This window comes from Penicillium subrubescens (assembly GCF_028828155.1).
Source record: "Penicillium subrubescens strain IBT 31985 chromosome Unknown utg000002l_segment0_segment0, whole genome shotgun sequence".
NCBI classification, from domain to species: Eukaryota; Fungi; Ascomycota; class Eurotiomycetes; order Eurotiales; family Aspergillaceae; genus Penicillium; species Penicillium subrubescens.
Window position 1 is genome coordinate 866374 of NW_026643152.1, and position 19346 is coordinate 885719.

A 19346-nucleotide genomic window follows, 5' to 3' on the forward strand; every position below is an offset into this window, starting at 1 on the left:
TTCATTCCTGATGGATCGTCGTGCATTTCTGGAAAATCTCCAGGTTCTCCTTACACAAACTTTACTAAATCGGGACAAGAGCATGATATTATTATCGACGGTAAAGCTGCATGATAAAAAGAGAGACTGATTGGTACGGCCGGCAGGAAGTTGACCAAAATCCTAGGTACTTCACGAGCCAGGCTAAAGAATGTGCAAGGGACTGCAGGTTAAAACCACCAAAAGGTCCATAGTTCATTCGTGTTACCTTGATTTCTTGGCTTTAATTCCCCCCACCAATGACTGCCTATCATTCCAGACATATCAAGCGTTCTTGATTGAATAGAACGAGAGTAACCAGTAGAGTAAATCTAGGAATAAATAACCACTCAAGAATGCTCTTTGTGTTACACCGCATCATCTATAAATGACACCACACGATTGCGTGGTAAATTCTTCCTTTCCCGCAGTGATCACTGTCTAACAAAAGCTTCCCAGGACTGAACTTGAATTGCCACTAACCTCCCCCTAGAGACTCCAAGTTGACCGAATAAAGCGACCTGCATATCTAGGGATAAGACTCCTTGGTAGAAGGATATCACGAGATCGCCGTTGCGATACCACAGTGGAAATGTAAGAGGAGGATTGAAATCACCATAGAAGCCGATGAATTCTGCCATCCAGATCAGTACAGCGAGGTTTCGAAGGGGTATAAAGGCTTGAAAAAAAGCCTCCACTGGCAATTACTTACTATGAGCTTACCAGTTCTCCAATTGACCCCTCACAAAAGCTATCCACCATGGCAATCGATGATACAAAGCGTTCGCGTATCATTTCCTCATATGCAAGCGCAGTTCTTGATATTCCGCCAGACTCGGATAAATGGGACTTCAAACTTCTTACTACTTGGTTACTGCTACTTCGTGATTATTACGCGCAAGAGATACCCGGGTTCATTTACCTCAGACCGACTACCAGTTCAAATCCAGATTGGGTGCACGTCTCGAAGGACCTGCGAGCCCAGGTGCTCTCGATCGCCATCGAACCGGAAGCCTCAGTGTCTAGCACTCAGCATCTCGTATCCCAGGAGGTTGGGAAACAACAGGATGATGGTTCAGTCAAATTGAATCACAAGACCTGTGTTTTGATGCTACGGGATGATGAAATCGAAGCCAATGGGTCTCATCAGGAGATAGCCAAGATCTTCGAACGTTTGAAGGTGGAATTGCTGTTGACTATTTCAACATCTGGAGGGGCATCTATTGCCAGTATTTGGAACGATGCCTTGAAACAACCAGCGTTCAGCCCCTGCAGAGTGCTAAAGAGCTTCACCCAAATCTTTGAGCAAGTGTCTTCTCAGCCAAATATCAAAGCCGACGAGATCTTTTGCGCCACTGATCTCGACATTGAGAGTATGTGCTCTTTCAATTCCAAGAAAGATGTCAAAAATGCGGAAATCCCGGAGTGCCTCCATGTTCTCATCAACACACATTACATGGAGCATCCCCAAAAGACTGCGCTCTCATCGTCGACGAGAGATATGTCATATCTTGAGCTGGGCCAGAAATCGGCTGCCGTTGCACAGATACTCGTGAACAGAGGTGTCAGGCCTGGCGAAACGGTTGGGATTTGCCTGGAAAAATCCATTTGGACAATTACTATCCTACTCGGAATCCTCCGCGCTGGGGCCGCATACGTTCCTATGGACCCATCCTATCCACCTGGTCGCATTACGCAAATTCTCGCAAGAGCTGATATTCGACACCTGGTGATCAGTGACACACTGCGCAAAAAGTTGGGAGACATCATGGCAGAAAGCATCGTCTTGTCTGAAAATGAAGATTTGCACATCCCGCATGACTGGAGCAAAGAGAAATACAAGGAAATCCACGATCCGGCGTATATTATATTCACATCTGGCAGCACCGGTACTCCAAAGGGAGTTATTCAGCACCACAAAGCTGTATCTCTCAGCTTGGTTGAATGCATCGAGGCGTTTGAAATTAACAGTTCGACTCGATTCATGCAGTTTTCGTCCCTGGCATTCGACGCTAGTATCCTTGAGTTGTGGTCGCCACTGGTTGCTGGTGGATGTGTGTGCGTACCTTCTGAAGAAGAAAGAAGTAGCGATCTGGAGTCGACAATGCGAATGCTCAGAGTGACAGATGCCTGGTTGACAGCTGGACTCGTGAAACAACTACAACCGGAAAATCTACCCGACCTGGCAAGACTTTCCGTTGGAGGAGAAGCCCCTTCTGAAGATGTGATAACGACCTGGGGTAACCGAGTCAAGCTTAACAATCTTTACGGCACCACTGAGGCTGGAGTCTGGGACACTGCAAAGCTTGCTATGGAGCCAGGCGACAATCCTAGAAACATTGGAAGAGGTATCGGCAAAGTCTCCTGCTGGATAGCGGATCCTTCCAACGCTCAGAGACTGCGACCAGTTGGAGCAGAAGGAGAGCTCCTCGTTCAGAGCCCGTATCTGGCCCACGGCTATTTGAAGGACCCAGAACTTTCGGCCGGCGTTTTTCTTCATCCGTCCTCCTTGAAGTGGGGATCACTGGTTCCCATTTCAGAAGGGTCTCGAATTTATAGAACGGGGGACCTAGCGAAGTTCACTGCCGATGGAGATATTGTTTTTCTGGGTCGGCAGGGCGGGTTCATCAAAATACGAGGTCTACGGGTTGACCTGGGCGAGGTCGAGCATGCAATCAACTCAACTGCCAGCGTATATCGCTCGGCCATAGTCCTCTCCAAGGATGGAGGAAGCAACGTGGAAATGGCTGCTTTCGTCGAAACGACAGAGAAAATCGAAACTCAACTCGCAGATGTACTCCATACTCGGCTGTCTAAGGTCCTGCCGTCATACATGATCCCCACCATGTTCATCCCAGTGGAAAAATTGCCGATGACAACATCGAAAAAAATCGATCGACCGCGACTGCGAAGAGATCTATCACAGATGAGCCAGAAAAGCCTTGAACGGTTCCGCAAGGGAGGATCTGTTGCAACAGAATACTCTACAATACCCTCTACAAAGCCGAGGGCAATTGAGATCAGTTGCATGGTTGCCGACCTACTTACAAGCAGGGACAAAATCTACGCAGACTCATTTCGTGGGAAGGATTTTCCCCTGGAGACCGTTGGCCTGTCATCAATGCAACTGGTCTCTCTGGCAACTTTGTTGAGGAAGCGATACAACAAGAAAATCACAATTGGAAGCTTGCGATGCCATGCATTGACTGTTTGTGATGTTGAAGACCTTGTTTTGAAGGGGAAAAAGGAGACTGCCGATGGAATTGAAGCACGAAATTTGATTGATGATCTCACCAAGCTCAAGCCGAAACTTCCTTTTGCTTATTCACGGAGAAAGACGGTTTTCCTTACATCGATAACTGGATTCTTGGGCAGTCAAATTCTGCGATCTCTTCTACGCAATCCAGAAATTGAGCATATCATTGGTCTAGTGCGAGCAAAAACTGAAGAGGAGGCACGAGGAAAGGTAGAGCATCAAGCAAAGCTCGGACAATGGTGGGAGCCATCGTTTTTCAATCGCATCGAAGTGTGGTTGGGGGACCTGGGTAAACCGCAACTTGGCTTGAACACCTCCCACATGAACCGACTCTGGGGAAGACACGGCCACAGTCCTGTCGATGGAATCGTTCATAATGGAGCTAGAGTCAATTGGATAGAAAGCTACGAAGAGCTGGAGCCAGTGAATGTTCACAGCACACTTGAAATCTTGTCAGGACTCTCAGAGATGACGTTCCCTTGCCCACTGATCTACATTTCTGGCGGCTACATGCCAACTGAGCAAGAATCGCTCTCTGAGGTGGCCAAAAAGCTCTCGAGCGCGCCGGGCTATGATCAAACAAAGTTCATGTCCGAGCTACTCCTTGAAGAGTACAACAAGCATTTGGACAAGCAGAAAGGGAACATCCCGAAGGCGCGAACAATCATCCCAGGCTTCATCGTCGGAACACGCCAAGAGGGGATTGCCCATCAGGAAGATTTCTTGTGGAGATTTGCTTTCAGCATTGCTCGTCTTCAAGCTGTGAGCAAGGACCTTCTCGGTCATCTTAACGTTGCTGGCGTGGACCAAGTGTCCAACCTCGTCACAGATGTTCTCTTACAGCCAGACCGATATGATAAGCACACGCTCAAATGTTTCGACGGGATTAATGTTCTGACACTCTGCAATATCCTTGAAGACAAACTGAACATCAAGATTAAGAAGTTCGACCACTCGGAGTGGATGGAGATCCTGCGATCTGACATTGATCAGGCAGACTTCGACCATCCCTTTGCACCTGTGTTTGAATGGCTGCAAGCAAACCCCTTGGGTACTGCGTCTCAAGGCTCCCTTTTCAATGAGCAGGAGACTGTGACGGCTCTGGAAAGAAGTGTGGAGTATCTGGTGGGAATTGATTACTTTTTGGAGGGCAGCCACAAATCGGGACCAGGCAAGTCTGTGGGGTTCAGCCGGTCAAACTTCTGAGTTTTGATAGTTCTGTATTTTGGGCAGAAAGCCAATATGTTCATGTTTTTTTATTCTCAGAAATAACATGTGCAGTTTCGTCGGTAATTGGAATATCCCAGAACACATAGATGATCATCGTACAGGCGAACGAGTCCAATTTCAGTTGCGCAAGATAGCATGAAGATTGTGATAGTGACCTGGCATTGCCTCACTAGCCAACAAGTAATGACTGCTAGCCTCTCAAATGACATGATTCCGGCACCTCTGGTGCTCATCGCTGGGCGAGAACAGATGTATCTCCACGACCGATCATTCAAATGCTGATTGCAAATGGGGCTTGTTCGGTTTAGGCGCAGCTGACTTTCGCCTTTATGTAGAGGATCCCTGGACCAGAGAATTTCAAGAGAGGATACCGTCGCTGCGCTGCGCTCTTTTGGACCGAGTTCTACCGCGAACGAGGGGCTCAAACGGCATTATTGGCTTAGTGGCTTTCACAGAAACTCTCCATGAGGTGCAGCTCTGTGTCCCAATATCATCATAGATGATGATGATGATGAATTCATTTACCCGATGTAGCTTGCTCTAATATATGCTGCTATGCGGAAGTGCTATCAGGCCTGCCGACAGCTTGAAAGTGGTTGCCAGCCCACTGAACGACCATTACATAAGCCGACTGGATCCACCATCAAAGCTAGTTACTAAAAAGTTGAGGTGTCCTTACCAATTCCCGCTCCGCAGTGTGGCATTACCTCAGTACCCTCAGACCTTATCACATGATCCAAAAATTCTGCCGGATTTTTGGCACGCTAAACCTAATCGGATTGCTTGCTGTTCTATGACTCCCCAAAAAGATGTGTCAGCATTGCTGGAAACAGCAGGCGGTGGATTGCAAAATTCACCGCCTTTTGGGGGGCGGCTGAGGGAACTGAGGTAACGTTAAGTGTGGCAATCCATCAGGGGAGATGAGTCATCCGGAGAGTGGAGTGCTATCATGCTATCCTTCAGTCAATTCCTACCACTACCGAGGCGCATTATCCAGGATCCATCTCTAATCGCTAGATCCTGAGGGGGGGGGGTCGAAGCAATAAATGATGGTAACAACTAGAAATGTTGCCCATGGTGCATTTTTAGTCTAGCCCAGTGGGGGTTTCGACGGATGGGCTCCGAAGTAGTAAAATCCGACTCGTCCGCTGAATCTAAATGGGGAAGCTTAACTCAAGATCTTCCTATTCCCGATCATCTAGGCGATGCGAGGAGCCTGTTATGTCGATGAGAGATTCTTGACCGCATTTAAGAGCCAATTTTGTTATTAGACTCCGTAACACGTTATAATGGCCAACAATGACGCGTAGATCGCAGTCTCCTTTCTAGCGGAGTTTGTCAAGTTTTTCCTCGCATTTCTGGTATAACATAAAGTGATCGGTATCCATTTTCCTAGTCAACATATTCCTGGTAGTTGGAATGTGTGGCTCTGTCATTCTCAGTCATCAAGGAGCACTTCATCCTCATTTTGCTTGATGCTATTATTACCTTGAAGTAGGGTAGAGAGGAATCCTAGTTAGATCCATGTATTAGCACAGAAAGTGATTCTAAAGCTAGTAAGTAATATTAACTTTATTTATAGCCGGACTCCAGTGGGCACATTCTTTTCAGTACTCCGTAACTCCGTACTCCGTACTTAATATTAGGCTTGAAGTAAACCACAGCCAGAGAGGGGGCTAGAATCTTCTAGACCGGGTCCAGCTATCTAGCCCGCCCCCTCCCCCAGACAATCAGTTAGATCGATGTGAACTTGGATTACATACGGAGTACATAAAAGGCTGCGGCCAGAATTTGGATCTGGCCCTTTTGGGAGTCTTTATCCACTGGATAGTGTAGTTAACCTTACTACTGATGACGTCACCATATTTTCTTATAGGTGTAGAACTCAACTTTTGCATGACCATAATCATGTTACTGTGGCAATTTGGCGGTTTTCTAGACTTGCCCACTCGAAATTTTGCGTGACCATAATCATGTCCACCATGGTAGCCATCATGAGGTAATCGAAGCGGTCTCAGTATAATAAAATGAACCTGAAGCTGTAGGTGAGATGAAGAGTATCTTCTATTATCTGCCAAAAAAGAAGAAATTGAAGCAAACTCCAACAATGCATGACACAGTCTCATCCGTTCGCGACCCTGAAAGTACTCAAGCGTGGCTGGTTGGCAGTGGAATTGCATCACTTGCTGCTGCCGTGCATCTGATCAGAGATGCACGACTGCCAGGACGCAACATTCATATCCTTGATCGGCATGCGGAAACAGGAGGGGGAATAACTAGCGCCGGAAATGCAGAGAACGGCTATATCCTCTACCCAGGAAGCCTGCCATACTTCCACGACGAATGCGTGGATAATCTGCTATCTCTTGTTCCGAGCGCTAGTGGATCAGACAAATCCCTCTTGGACACTATCAGAGATTTTCAGTTGAGCGAGACTCCTCCGCCTGGAAGTATTGCCAAGACACGGTTTCTGAGAAACAAAGGAGGAAAGTGCGAACGGTCCGAAGCCAACCATCTTTCTATTGGACCATATAATCGATTGCAACTTATGAAAGTGTTGTTGGAAGGTGAAAGTCTCCTAGGAAGATATCGCATCCAGGACTTCTTTGGAGATGAATTTTTCGGGACTGACTTTTGGGCCTTATGGTCCACTACGTGAGTTTGCTATATTACCCTGAGTGAGTTTCCTGTACCAGCTAACGTTCAATACTAGATTTGCTCTGCGACCTTGGCATAGTGCCATTGAGTTTCAACGATGTCTTCGCAAGCATCTCCCTGACATTCATTCCCTTAATAACGTCAGCACACTCGATCGCACTCGGTATTCTCTATATGAATCTATTATTTTGCCGATTTCAACCTACCTCAGATCGGAAGGTGTTAATTTCCACTTCAATGCGAAGGTTGTTGATATGCGAATGACCTTGGATGATAACTTAAAAGGGGACCCAACCACTGTCACTGAGATCGTTCTGCGAGAGCATGAGGAAGAACGAATAGTTAATGTCGATCCCAACGATCTTACGATTGTCACCATTGGCTCGCCAAACTCAGGCTACCAGCTGGGAACGAACTCGGACCCGCCGCCTTACCCTTCTGATCCAGACGATTTTACCTACGGCGACTGGTCGCTATGGTTTCATCTCGCGCAGAAGGCTACCAAGTTCGGGGTTCCATTAAATTTTAATTCTCACACCCCGGAGTCCACCCTAGTTACATTCACCGTGACTTTGCATGACTCAGAGTTTATGCTTTTGTATCAAGTGTTAACCAATGATATGCCCGGTTCCAGTGCGCTTCTTTCTTTCCCTGATAGTAACTGGCTACTCAGCATTTGTGTTCCTCACCAGCCAGTATGCTCGAATCAGCCGCCACACACATATGTCGTCTGGGGATAGGGTTTGCGACCTGAGAAGATGGGGAATGTTGTTGACAAACCAATGACGAAATGTGCGGGAGAGGAGATCATGACGGAGTTGCTCTCCCACCTCAACTTTCCAGTTGAGAGTCTTCTTCCTAACTCGATTACCATCCCTTGTTTGTTGCCCCTAGCAACTTCAGCACTTTTGCCGAGGGTTCATAAAAATCGACCGGAGGTGATACCACCCAACACCACCAATATTGCGCTTGTTGGGCAGTTCACGGAGATTCCTCGCGATACAACCTACAACATGGAGTACAGTGTACGGGGTGCGCAGACGGCAGTCTATGCGTTGATGGGGCTACCGAAGTCGCCCCCGAGGACAAAGAGAAGTCTTCTCCTGGATGTTTTTGATTTGCTTGCCGAGGGTTAATCGGAGTTGACTGGAATATTACCTCTCTTAGAGTCTCTGACTTGTATGAAGAGGCACCAAAAGTGAGTTTTGTTAACTGATAACCAAAATTGTATCTAGTGAGAGACCAGGCCCTTCTTTGCTCACTGCTTCCCTTTTTGGCCGATGTTTCCTTGGGGATAGCTTTCACTTGCTATCCCGTAGCTAGTGAATAAAAACGGTTATTTTGTAACTCTTAAAATGGGTTCGATCTTAAAATCACGCCATACACTAAAAATGCGGAAAGGGAAAGAGGAACGTACAATCAAAATTGCGGCAAAAGAAGAATACGTAGTCATGACGTATAATATTGATATTTTGCAAGTACTTATAACTCAAATTCTAGACAATTGAATAACGATACGGAGTACAACCGAAACTGCAAATGGAAAAAATCATTTCCGATGATTTCAGCATCTCTACTTGAAATACACAACTCCCGATCAAAGTCACCTAACTTGAACATGACCACGAAGCTAGAGCGCCCCCATCGTGAGCCGAGTCATATTCAAGCCTGGCTGATCGGGAGTGGTATCGCTACTCTTTCTGCAGCTGTTTATTTGATTAATGATGCCAAGGTTCCTGGAGCCAACATCCACATCTTGGATCTACATCTAGGCTCCGGAGGAGGGATCAACGCCTCTGGCGATGCAGTGAACGGGTATTTCCTACCGTTCGAATGTCATCCACATTTTCATGGCAGCTGCATGGAAAGACTCTTGTCTCTTGTCCCAAGCCAGACCCAGCCGGACAAATCTATGATGGATGCGATTCGGACCTTTGAAAAATTTGAACGGCCACCCCCTCAGGACTTTGCTCTTACGCGAGCACTTAAGCAGGGTTTATTAGGGCCAGAAGTGGTTTATACGACGGGTATCCAGATCGGGGTGAAGAATAGGATGGGTTTGATGAAATTGATGTTGGAGAATGAACCAACAATCGGATCAAAGACGATCGAGGATATGTTGGATAAGTCCTTCTTCGAGACAACCTTCTGGATGTTGTGGGCCACAGCGTAGGTACCCTCCTCGGTAAATTACGAAAGTCTGTCTCTGTTTAACATATGTGACGATTAGCTTCGCACTGCAGCCTTGGCACAGTGCTGTTGAGTTTCAGAGGCATCTTCGCAAGTACTTGGAGGACATTCAATCTCTCAATAACCTCAAGACCTCGAACCGAACAGAGTATAACCTGTACGAGTCTATCATCATCCCGATCACAACTTACCTGGAACATGAAGGTGTCAACTTCTGCTTCAATACCGAGGTGACCAATCTAGGAGTCTATCCTGAGAGTGACCCAACCACAGTCACTGGAATCGAGCTACTTGAGGATGGAGCAAAGTGCTGGATCAGAGTGGATCCAACTGATATTGTTATCGCTACCCTGGGATCAACTACTGCGGGTGCAGGTTTGGGGACAAATAGCTCTTCGCCTCCTGACCTGTCCTTGAATTGGGAAGATCGGATGGTTCGTGACTGGCGACTATGGCAGAAACTCGCTCAGATGTCTCCGAAATTTGGGAATCCCACTAACTTTCTGTCGCAAAACCTACGGTCCACTATCGAAACTTTCACTACGACATTTGAAGGACCAGAATTTATGCTATTATACGAAAAGCTTACCCATGACCGACCAGGGACAGGTGCCATGCTCTCTTTATCGGAGAGCAACTGGTCAATTACCCTCAGCATCCCTCATCAACCCGTCTTCTCTGGTCAGTCACATAATACAAATATTATTTGCGGATATGCCTTGAGCCCAATCAACGAGGGCAACCATGTGAAGAAGCCCATGTATGAGTGTTGCGGAGAGGAAATTCTTATCGAAGTTCTCTCCTACCTCAAGTTTCCTATTGAGCCCATTGTAGCAACTTCAAAAACCATTCCATGTGGAATGCCGTTGGGAACTGCTCCATTTCTGTCACGTCATCACTGGAATCGACCGAGTGTGATTCCGCAGCACACTAGCAACATTGCATGTGTTGGTCAGTTTGTGGAGATCATCGATGACACCACTTTGACTATGGAGTACAGTGTGCGTGGTGCCCAGATCGCGGTAACCGAGTTGATGGGGCTGCCACGGAAGCCTGAGAAGGTCAGGAAAAGCCTACTTCTTGAAATATTTGATTTGATGATTTGAGGTGTGGACCGGGAAAAAAAACTACTCTCTCCACTGCCTTGTCGATAATGCAGTCGGAGCTTATTATGCAAAATCTCTGGCGTTTGAAGGTCCTAAAAATCGCACTAAAGGAGAAACTGAGACGAAAAGATGCATTGATATATTGAGTGTTAACCATTATGTTGTAGTAAGTGAAAAAAGAATTATGCATTTGATGTGCGTTAGCTATATTCAAATTCAAGCAATATGCCCTGATTCAGGAATTGCTTTGGCGATATCCGACCAAAGGTCATATTCTTTAGCCCAAAGCAAGTGGATCGGTCGGATGAGCAAATTATTGTGAGGATGTGGAGAAATGGCAGCATTATCCAGTAAAATGCAAAACAAGCACTATCGGTCAGCCCACGCCGTAGAGATTTTTGGATAATGGTAGACCTGCAGCCCCATATCTCCATAAACTGGATCAACTCCTGGAGGATGGAGGTTAATTAATTAGTTAGCCAGTCTTGCATAGTCGCACGACCAAAGGGCCCTAAAAATCCAATGAATGATTACCTCGAAATTGTTTTTCTCTTTCATCATTCTGATGCGCCATTTTCTCCAATTGTTGATCTGCTCTCATCCTGTCCTCTTGTCTGCCCTCTAGGCACAATGGAGGAGGCTTCTCTATTCGACCGGCCGATCAGAAGGACCTGGGCATTAGGATATTCGATCAATTCAGGCTGCAATGGCACCCAACGATAGTAGCCAAATATTTCCTCAAAACTGTGTTCATTGTCAGGTTATTAGAATAATAATAGCAGATAGTGTTCAGAGAAACCAAAGCCTACCTCTCAGGATACTCTCGGGCCTTAGGCAGACCGAGACGCTGGACTAGAAAGCTTCGGGTTTTCTGATTGGACAAGCCAGCTTCCTCGCGCACGGAGACGGAAAGTCTTCCTGGACAGGACCAGATCTCTTAGGATTGGTAAGAATGTAAGATAAATAGGAACTCCGCTGCGCTGAAGTAATCGGGTAGACGCCTTTCGCATACATCTTGGCTTCTGGTATGGTCCTTGCGCCGTGGGTCTGGGTCTCATATTCTCCTCCAGCCACGAAGGTCTTCTGAAGCTCGTTCATGGTTATCCCAGCCTTTTCCACAAATCCCATCTCGTTTATCCGGCCTTATTTTGGGAGTACCTTCTTGGGCACCACAAGTAGCCCGTAATTTGCCGCCCAGATCCACCACCTCCAAGGGCTAGGCCGCGCTAGACCCGCTACTAGACTGTAGGTGATTTTACAATCAGCATGATTCGATGGCCCTTAACGTAATCGGTCTCATCCGACCATACGAAACTTTCGTATTGCACTGCTTCAGTTACGGGTCTGTACTTGTGCTTGTGCTCGCTCCCACTCGTTTATACTGTACTAAGGGGAATTGGGCGGACGATGAATAGGCCTATCCCAAAAGGGTCTTAGTGGTATTTGACCACTCCTTCAGTTCGTCAATAATGTCCAGAGTCACGGCATTCCAAACAGCCAGCAGTTCCTGGGTTAGGCATTTTCCGGATGGTAATTGCTCCAGGAGACAATTGAACCTCAAGGAAAGACCCAGGTAGCGTATGTTTGTGAGGCGCTCACAAGCCTGAGGATTGATATTCTGTGTGCGGCGAACCCCCTCGAACGGTCAATGTCCAGGAAGTGGCCATGCCTTCATTACTATTCACAACCAAGTGCATTACAGTATCGAAGAAACATTATTGAAACAACCTGAACCCAGATCAAAGTCCTGATCGTGAGCCTACCCCAACCAAAGTCGTTCGGAGTTCACTTGTCAAATTAGTATTCCCTAACCCTATCCATACAGCTTAAATACTATCCCAGTGTATCCAGAGGCGCGTTGATGTTGTGCCACTTGCTGAATATATTATTTGGATCATACTTCTTTTTCAGCTCCCGGAGACGTGGAAGATTGTCTCCAAATATTGCCTCCATGGGGAGGTCATGTCCTGCGATCTTGTTAATAGTTACATTTTTTGAAAAATCAATGATAACATCCAATACTATTATGAACATACCGGCATAGTTCGCATATACTCCTGTGCCATGTTTGGAAACCTTATAATTGGGCTGGGCTGCGATACCTGCACGTGTCCCAATGTGGTTCATCATGTCTCGTTGCAGTGAGTGTATTCTCTCGTCCAAATGGGCATCATGCCATCTAAATAGCGAACTGACATTATAATAAGGACCACGACTGGCAAAGGCGGTGGCATCGTTAGGAACTTTGGCGATCTGTGTAGTTGGCAGGAGTTCGAAAAGTAATATGCTGTCCCTGCTCCGTGGAAACTTCTTCAAGATGACATCAAATTCGGTGTAAAGGGATACGACAAAATCAACTTCCAGTGGGAGAGTAATATTTGATCCTCGCAGGCTTTTTCGAGGACCCACACTTTCATCGTCAGGAAGAGTGATATCGAACCCCGTAAGGTTTCTGCGGCGGGTCACGGTATCCAACACGTTCAGTATGCCGTTAAGACTATCGTATGGCAGCATTTGGGTCCGGTTATCCATCGGGCCCAACGAGAACAATGGAGAAAAGAACTGCTGTGCAGCCATCTGGGCCCCATTATAGAAGACAGCCACGAAGATGGCGCATCCGGCTATTGAGGGAGGTGAGGCGAATCCGAACCAAAATCCCTGCTTACCGTTTGTAAGAGTCTCAAATTGGTTAGCAAACTCAATAATCGCGGGTAGGTTGTCCGCCGAGAAGAGAAGAGTTCCAGCGAATACAGGGCGATCCTGTTCGTGGGCTTGGAAGCCTAACTCAATGGCCACCCCGAAGCTCTGTCCGGCACCTCGAATGGCCCAAAATAGGTCTTGATGCTGCTCTTCGGACGCGGTGATTACGCTGCCATCGGCTAATATCATCCTCGCCCATAGCAAGTTATCAATCGCTAAGCCATATTGGCCAGTCAGCCATCCATAGCCTCCTCCTAGTGTTGCTCCTGCCACCCCAATGCGGTTCAATGTACTTCCGACGACTGCCAGCCTATACTGGGCTGCAGCGACATCGATATCTTCCCATAGAGCCCCACCTTGAGCAGTAAGTACCCGAGATACCGGATCCACGTGGACCCTTCGTAGGTTGGAAAGGTCCAAGACGATACCGCCCTGAGTTGTTGAGGCGCCAGTGGTGGAGTACCCCCCTCCTTTTACGGTGAAAGGGATTTTATGGCACGCAGCAAAGCGCACAACTGTGGCTGCTTCATTAGTCGATGTGACCCGGACCATCGCGCCCTGGGAAAGATCAGTATCCATATCGGTTGAAGATGCGTCATTTTAATAAAATCCCTCACAACTTGTCTATCGCACGAGTCACTCCATTGTTTGATGGAGTCATTGTACCCATCACATCCCCAGGTGAAAATTTCGGCATGTGTTCCTTCCAGTTCCCTTCTCAGGCCGAGAATATTCAGGAAGGGCAAAAATGGCATGATGTGAACCTCGATTAAAATTTTGTTGGTAGTGAAAGCATTTGCTAGCCAGTCGAGACTTTTAAGTATGCCGGGCGATTTTGGGAGCACGTGCGTAGCAGAACAGGTTCTCCCAAGGTTCCAGTCACTGGTCTCCTGAGCACCACCTTGGCATCCGGGGACGAGAACTATATATGTCTGAGCTTTCCGCATAAGGTTATACATCTAAATTGCATGAATATGGTAGATACTACACCAAGGCACAAATGGAATTTCCTGTCCTGTGCAAATTCAATAGTTTGAGTCAAGTTAAGATACAATGATGGGAGAATCGTAGTCAATTAGAACGGAAAACTTGCAGGGTTGCTAGGATGCATGGCTTATGATAAGTCTACCAAACATGGTGTACCACTGGAACCATGAATATTAGGGTTGGTTCAACCTCGGCTGGAGTCATCCGGTTTTCAAAGACCGGATCTGGACATTGTAAGGTATAGTATTTACCACTTCATAGTACGACACACTTGCCCATTACGTAGGCGCATAGGGTTTCCTGTTCTCCGTATTCTGTAATGCCTTGAGAGGAACCAGGCCCGACTCTATTTCTCTGCCGTCTGATTAGTCCACCAATCGCTACATCTAGCATGTGGTTTGCTGGTCCTTGGATTCATGACGGGCCACATTCACGCTACAGACTCCGTGGTGTCGTCATGTTTCCAATCGGAATGTGGCTGATCCTAAATATCCTGCGCGGTACCAGTGGTCCGACACTTGGCCAGAACACCTTTACCACGGGTCATCGTAGACCGTAACCGATTTTCTTGCGGCCAAAATAATTATATGTAGTATGGGGGGCCGGATGAGCTCCCCCAATATATATCACTGTCTGCACTCCGTAGATGATGCCACTAAATGATTCGGCCGTTTCGTGAAAGTCCACCAGGAGAATCTAATTATGAGCCAATCAAAATCCACTTCTGGTCAGGATGTGAATCTATCTTTGCCGACTTCATGCTGGATTATTTTATTATGTGCTGCCCTTTTAATTTTGTAGGCTTTGCCTCACTTCAATATTGTGCGTCAGGACTAATTGATAATTTCGCGACAGAGTTTTCTACAACGCTTACTTCCTGTGCACTCAAGTGCCGGATACTGAAATATGCACTATCTGTCAACTTCCCACTGACGAATGTAACGCTCAAAAATTGAAAGAACTTGAGCATGCAGCGCCTAAAAAGCAGCTTATGCTCTGGTGGGCATCCGCGCAAACGGAGCGGGACGGCTTAAGAGACTTTGATCGCGTATTCAATTGGTAAATTTTATTTTATATCAAAGAGGTCCATATAAACCAATTGACGCGATAAAATAGTACAATTTGCCTCGACGTGGTCTCCAAGTCGCAGTTAATTCACACGCTTCCATGTCGCCACGTATTCCACGATCGGTGTCTCGAAGGATGGGTTTCAGCCGGTCATAATAGCTGTCCGCTCTGTCAAAGGTCATTGGTGCAGGTTGATCATATAGTTTAACAACATATATATTCTGCGTCCGGTCTTGTACGTGCCATCCCCCCCGTGCTCTTTGTTGAGGTTTCAGCAGTCTTCAATGCCGAGATAACAACACCGCCGCAGTTTACTTTGCTTATATTCAATTCATGCTGAGCTTGATAGTCCTCGCCATAGGGGGTTATGTGGCGAATGCCATTCGTGGCTACCAGACCTTGTTAGAAGACTTTGACGTTCGTGCGAGCCACTTCCCATACTACGGCATGATGTACTACGGAGGTATTGGTGAGGCTGTCTACGGATCCCTGGTGGTTATTCTGACTCTGGTTTATTTTGTAATATAGCAACACCTCCTTAGTCGTTCCATTGTCTTCATGTGAGAGAGAGTGCCTAGGTGCAGGAGAATCCATATAGGTTGGGTTCTATAAGAAGCGGTTGCATGGCCCACCAAGGAGCTTTTAGGGATGGACTAATCTATCAGATAAGATACGCTTATATCACACTTTATTGTCGCCGTTGATATGTCTGCACCTGAAATGATGAAAAATTCCGGAGATCTTTGTTCTTCTACGGAGTCCATGTACTTTCTCTAGTGTTCCAATAGCCATGTCAGCCCAACACAATATTAGCAAACTCACCATCCTGTGATTGGTGCTTCATGGAAATCACTGCAATATGTTCATGACGCTTTGTATACTGTGTTGCGCAAAGGTGACGCAGTGCAGAGAAGCCAAGAAACCCCTTAGCTGGTCGCCGTGCCTGAAGGCATTGAGTAATTTCCTTTTCCCCGAGCAAAATCGCTTGTGACTGCAGCTCTGTAGGCTCGGTTCAGTCACCAGTGTAAGTGGGGTGTCAAATTAAATCCTGAGCAGATGTTTATGCAAGCGTGTTGACTCAGTATTGAGCGGGCAACAGGAAAGCAGTGGTCGAATGCCATCACCGTTGCTTAACGCATCGCCCGAAAATGGTGTCCCATTGTCAACGTTAAGGATCAACTTTGCAGCACCAACAATATAACAGCATTCGCTTCTTAATTTCGACAGGCAAGACTCAAGGAAGTGAGGCACTTGCTCCTCATCATAAGACTGTTATTGTAGGATACAAAGATGACCGTTGCTTAACATTTGTAATGGATTTCGCGGGTTCAATACGGAAGCCAGAATATAAATACTGTCACCCTTCTCCAGTCAATTCTCTTCCCAAAACCAACTCACTCTGATTCACCTACGGGATATTCAAGAATGACAACCAGTCACGACACGGACGTGAGCGAGGATGATAGCCTGATGGCTCAGGCGAACGAGCAGCTTGAACGCGAGCTGCTCCAGAGTCAGAAACCCACTCTCGCTACATACCGAGCGCCCCGACGCGTGGTGTCTCTCGGCATCTCCCCCAGCTACGTCAAAGACTGGATGCCAGCAGATGCTTTTCGGGAATTGTATCAAAATTGGTACGTGCCGACCTCTTTCGCCAGACAAACGCTAATCAACGCAGGAAGGACGCCATCATAGAAAGATTCAATCTTGACCGTCAGAGCTTCCAGCCATTCTTGGAAGACCACGGTGACCATCTCTCAATCGTTGTTCCCGATCAAAACCTTGCCGACCAGCCAGCGGAGCGTGAGAATCGACGCGCACTGGGTTTCATTCAGTACGAAAAAAAGACCGGTCGAATCACGATCGCAAATGCATGCATGCAACTACCCATCAATGCTCTAGCTATGGGATTCTCAACCAAAGATGTCCACGGTGCCCACGACCATCTTGTGGGACGTCACGGCGAGGGTCTCAAGCTGGCGGCCCTGGTTCTCTCTCGAAATCGTTACAACGTGAGTATCGCCGCGAGTGGTTGCAATTGGAGGTTTGACATGCACGCAGACACCGCTTCGGTCTCTTGTACGGTCGCACCCTCTCAGAAAATCAAGTCGATCGAGTGGACCGACCCCGCCCTAGATATGGCAAGCCTACGTTACCATGTGGGGAGAGACGTGGCAGTGGTGATCGGCGCGACGCGGGCCAAGTCAAGCCGACCAGTCGCGCCAGACGCGTTTTTGAATTGGCTCCGCTTGACAACGATGGACATTCGCGGGCTCACCTGCCCTTCCGGCATCATTTCCACACCACATGGCGACTTGATCCTTGATCCCCAGCTGCGAGTTCAGCTCTATCACAACGGGATCACCTTGGCTAATTCCACCGTGGGCGGCGCATTCCTCTTCGCGTATAATTTTGCCTATTCATCCACCTGCCGCGACCGTGGCAGACTGGCATCCTGGCGGGATGCGGCTCGCCAAGTACAACAGATCTGGGAGGAAGCTCTACGCAAGCAGGTAGACACCATCTTGCCTCTACTTGTCGATCTGTTGCGAAAGCATGCCCGTTCTGCCGACGCCGAGATGATAGGCCCTCATTTAGAGCCATCGGCGGCGCGTCAGATCTGGCAATACCTGCTGCGCGAATCAGCAGATAAGGAATTCTTTTACAGCGAGAGAAGCAATGATCAGGTATGTTCTCGGGTATAGACAGTTTCGCATTTTGATCACTGATGCCGACAGACCGCGAACACCATCCGGGACAGCCTTAGGAAGCGCCCGGCACGCCTGCCCGACACACTGTGGCACATACTACGTGCCCACTGCCCCATCCGAACCGTCGAAGAGGAGCAGCAAGAGCTGTTTAAGGATGCCAAGCCCTGCATCGTCCCGGACACCACATTCGCAAGAGCAGTCGACCGAGCGCTGCGAGCCTGCTTCGCTCTGCTGAAGTTCACCGACCATATTCAGGTAGTCTACGTTCGAGGCTCGGCCGGCAAAGTCGATGCATACTTTGATAAGGGGCAGGGTGTGCTAAAACTACATCGCCGATGGTTGGACTTTGCTTGTACGCACCACCAGTCGTTCTGCCGGCCCTGGTCTCCGAGCAACCTCGCCGACACGAACGCCCCGTTCTTCTGCGGCCATGTGGTGGAAGAGCTCTTGGTTCGATCGATTGCGTCCATGTTTAAGACACATCCCACGGCTCGACCAGCAGAAATGAGATTCATGCGTCAAATTGGACGGCGACTACGATACCTGCCGCACAGCATCAAGTTGAAGCCATACCCCGAGGGCATTCTGGTCAGTTGGGAAGACAATGAGACGGAATCCTTTCGCACGCTCAGCCCAAGCGGCCCGGACTACCATGTTATGCTTCATGATGACAATTGTGCAAACGCTGAGACGGCGCTTCTCCACGATAAAGCAGGTAAGTGGTCATTAATCATCCAGGGAACAACAGCTGACCCTCTGGCACAGCGATCCCCAGCGAAGTGGTGCCCTGTGGGTGCCGCCAGCAGTTCGCTCGTCAGACACACCGAATGTGCCTCTTTACCGGTCTGTCGCCCACATCGACATTTTATGCCATGATTGCGTTGAACGAAGATGGAGCTTTTTACGGAGTGCCGTCTGATCGAATATCACCGGGGTCGTATGAGAGGGTGGAAAATCTTTCCTAGTAGACCATTCAGAGAGTGGCTTCCTCTACAACATTTGATGATCTAACAGGAAGCCAAGCGGTATGATCATCATCTGGAACCAAACACATTCTATGCTAACACTTACGCGCTCTCTGAATCCACAGATTGGGTCATACAGGGGATGGGAACGAAGATCTACACCGAATATACACCGAACTAGTACTAAGTTGCCATAAATATGGGGGTTTGGAAAATCATAAGCCAATTGATAATGTTGACAAACGGCTGATAAATCAAGTGCCAGAGTTCTGCTCATTACTATCCAAACTATTAGATATTTATCTATCCGCAGAAACTTCAACGCACCATGCCACACTTCCGTTTTTCTTCTATTTCAACACACAGCGCTTCTGCAAAATACGTGATATGATATCATGTCTAAACAATCCGTTTTTCTGCTTGGGCTAGGATTCATCGGCGGGGAAGTTCTTGGAAT

General features: G+C 47.6%; 4 protein-coding genes across 4 annotated transcripts; 3 read left to right on the forward strand and 1 right to left on the reverse strand.

Annotated features, from left to right (window-relative positions):
• Nucleotides 1-778: 778 nt before the first annotated feature.
• N7473_001742 (uncharacterized protein) lies at nucleotides 779-4480 on the forward strand (the record flags this gene model as incomplete). The annotated part of the gene is made up of 1 exon (XM_057147682.1): nucleotides 779-4480. One exon carries the CDS (start codon nucleotides 779-781, stop codon nucleotides 4478-4480), a length of 3702 nt encoding a protein of 1233 aa, XP_057011336.1.
• A 2131-nt stretch (nucleotides 4481-6611) lies between these two features.
• N7473_001743 (oleate hydratase) lies at nucleotides 6612-8298 on the forward strand (the record flags this gene model as incomplete). The annotated part of the gene is made up of 3 exons (XM_057147683.1): nucleotides 6612-7159; nucleotides 7218-7857; nucleotides 7903-8298. The coding sequence occupies 3 exons, from the start codon at nucleotides 6612-6614 to the stop codon at nucleotides 8296-8298; spliced, it is 1584 nt and encodes a 527-aa protein (XP_057011337.1).
• Nucleotides 8299-8780: 482 nt separating this feature from the next.
• Nucleotides 8781-10458, forward strand: N7473_001744 (oleate hydratase; the record flags this gene model as incomplete). The annotated part of the gene is made up of 2 exons (XM_057147684.1): nucleotides 8781-9331; nucleotides 9393-10458. The coding sequence occupies 2 exons, from the start codon at nucleotides 8781-8783 to the stop codon at nucleotides 10456-10458; spliced, it is 1617 nt and encodes a 538-aa protein (XP_057011338.1).
• Nucleotides 10459-12291: 1833 nt separating this feature from the next.
• Nucleotides 12292-13913, reverse strand: N7473_001745 (FAD-binding oxidoreductase; the record flags this gene model as incomplete). The annotated part of the gene is made up of 3 exons (XM_057147685.1): nucleotides 12292-12425; nucleotides 12495-13716; nucleotides 13776-13913. 3 exons carry the CDS (start codon nucleotides 13911-13913, stop codon nucleotides 12292-12294), a joined length of 1494 nt encoding a protein of 497 aa, XP_057011339.1.
• Nucleotides 13914-19346: the final 5433 nt, after the last annotated feature.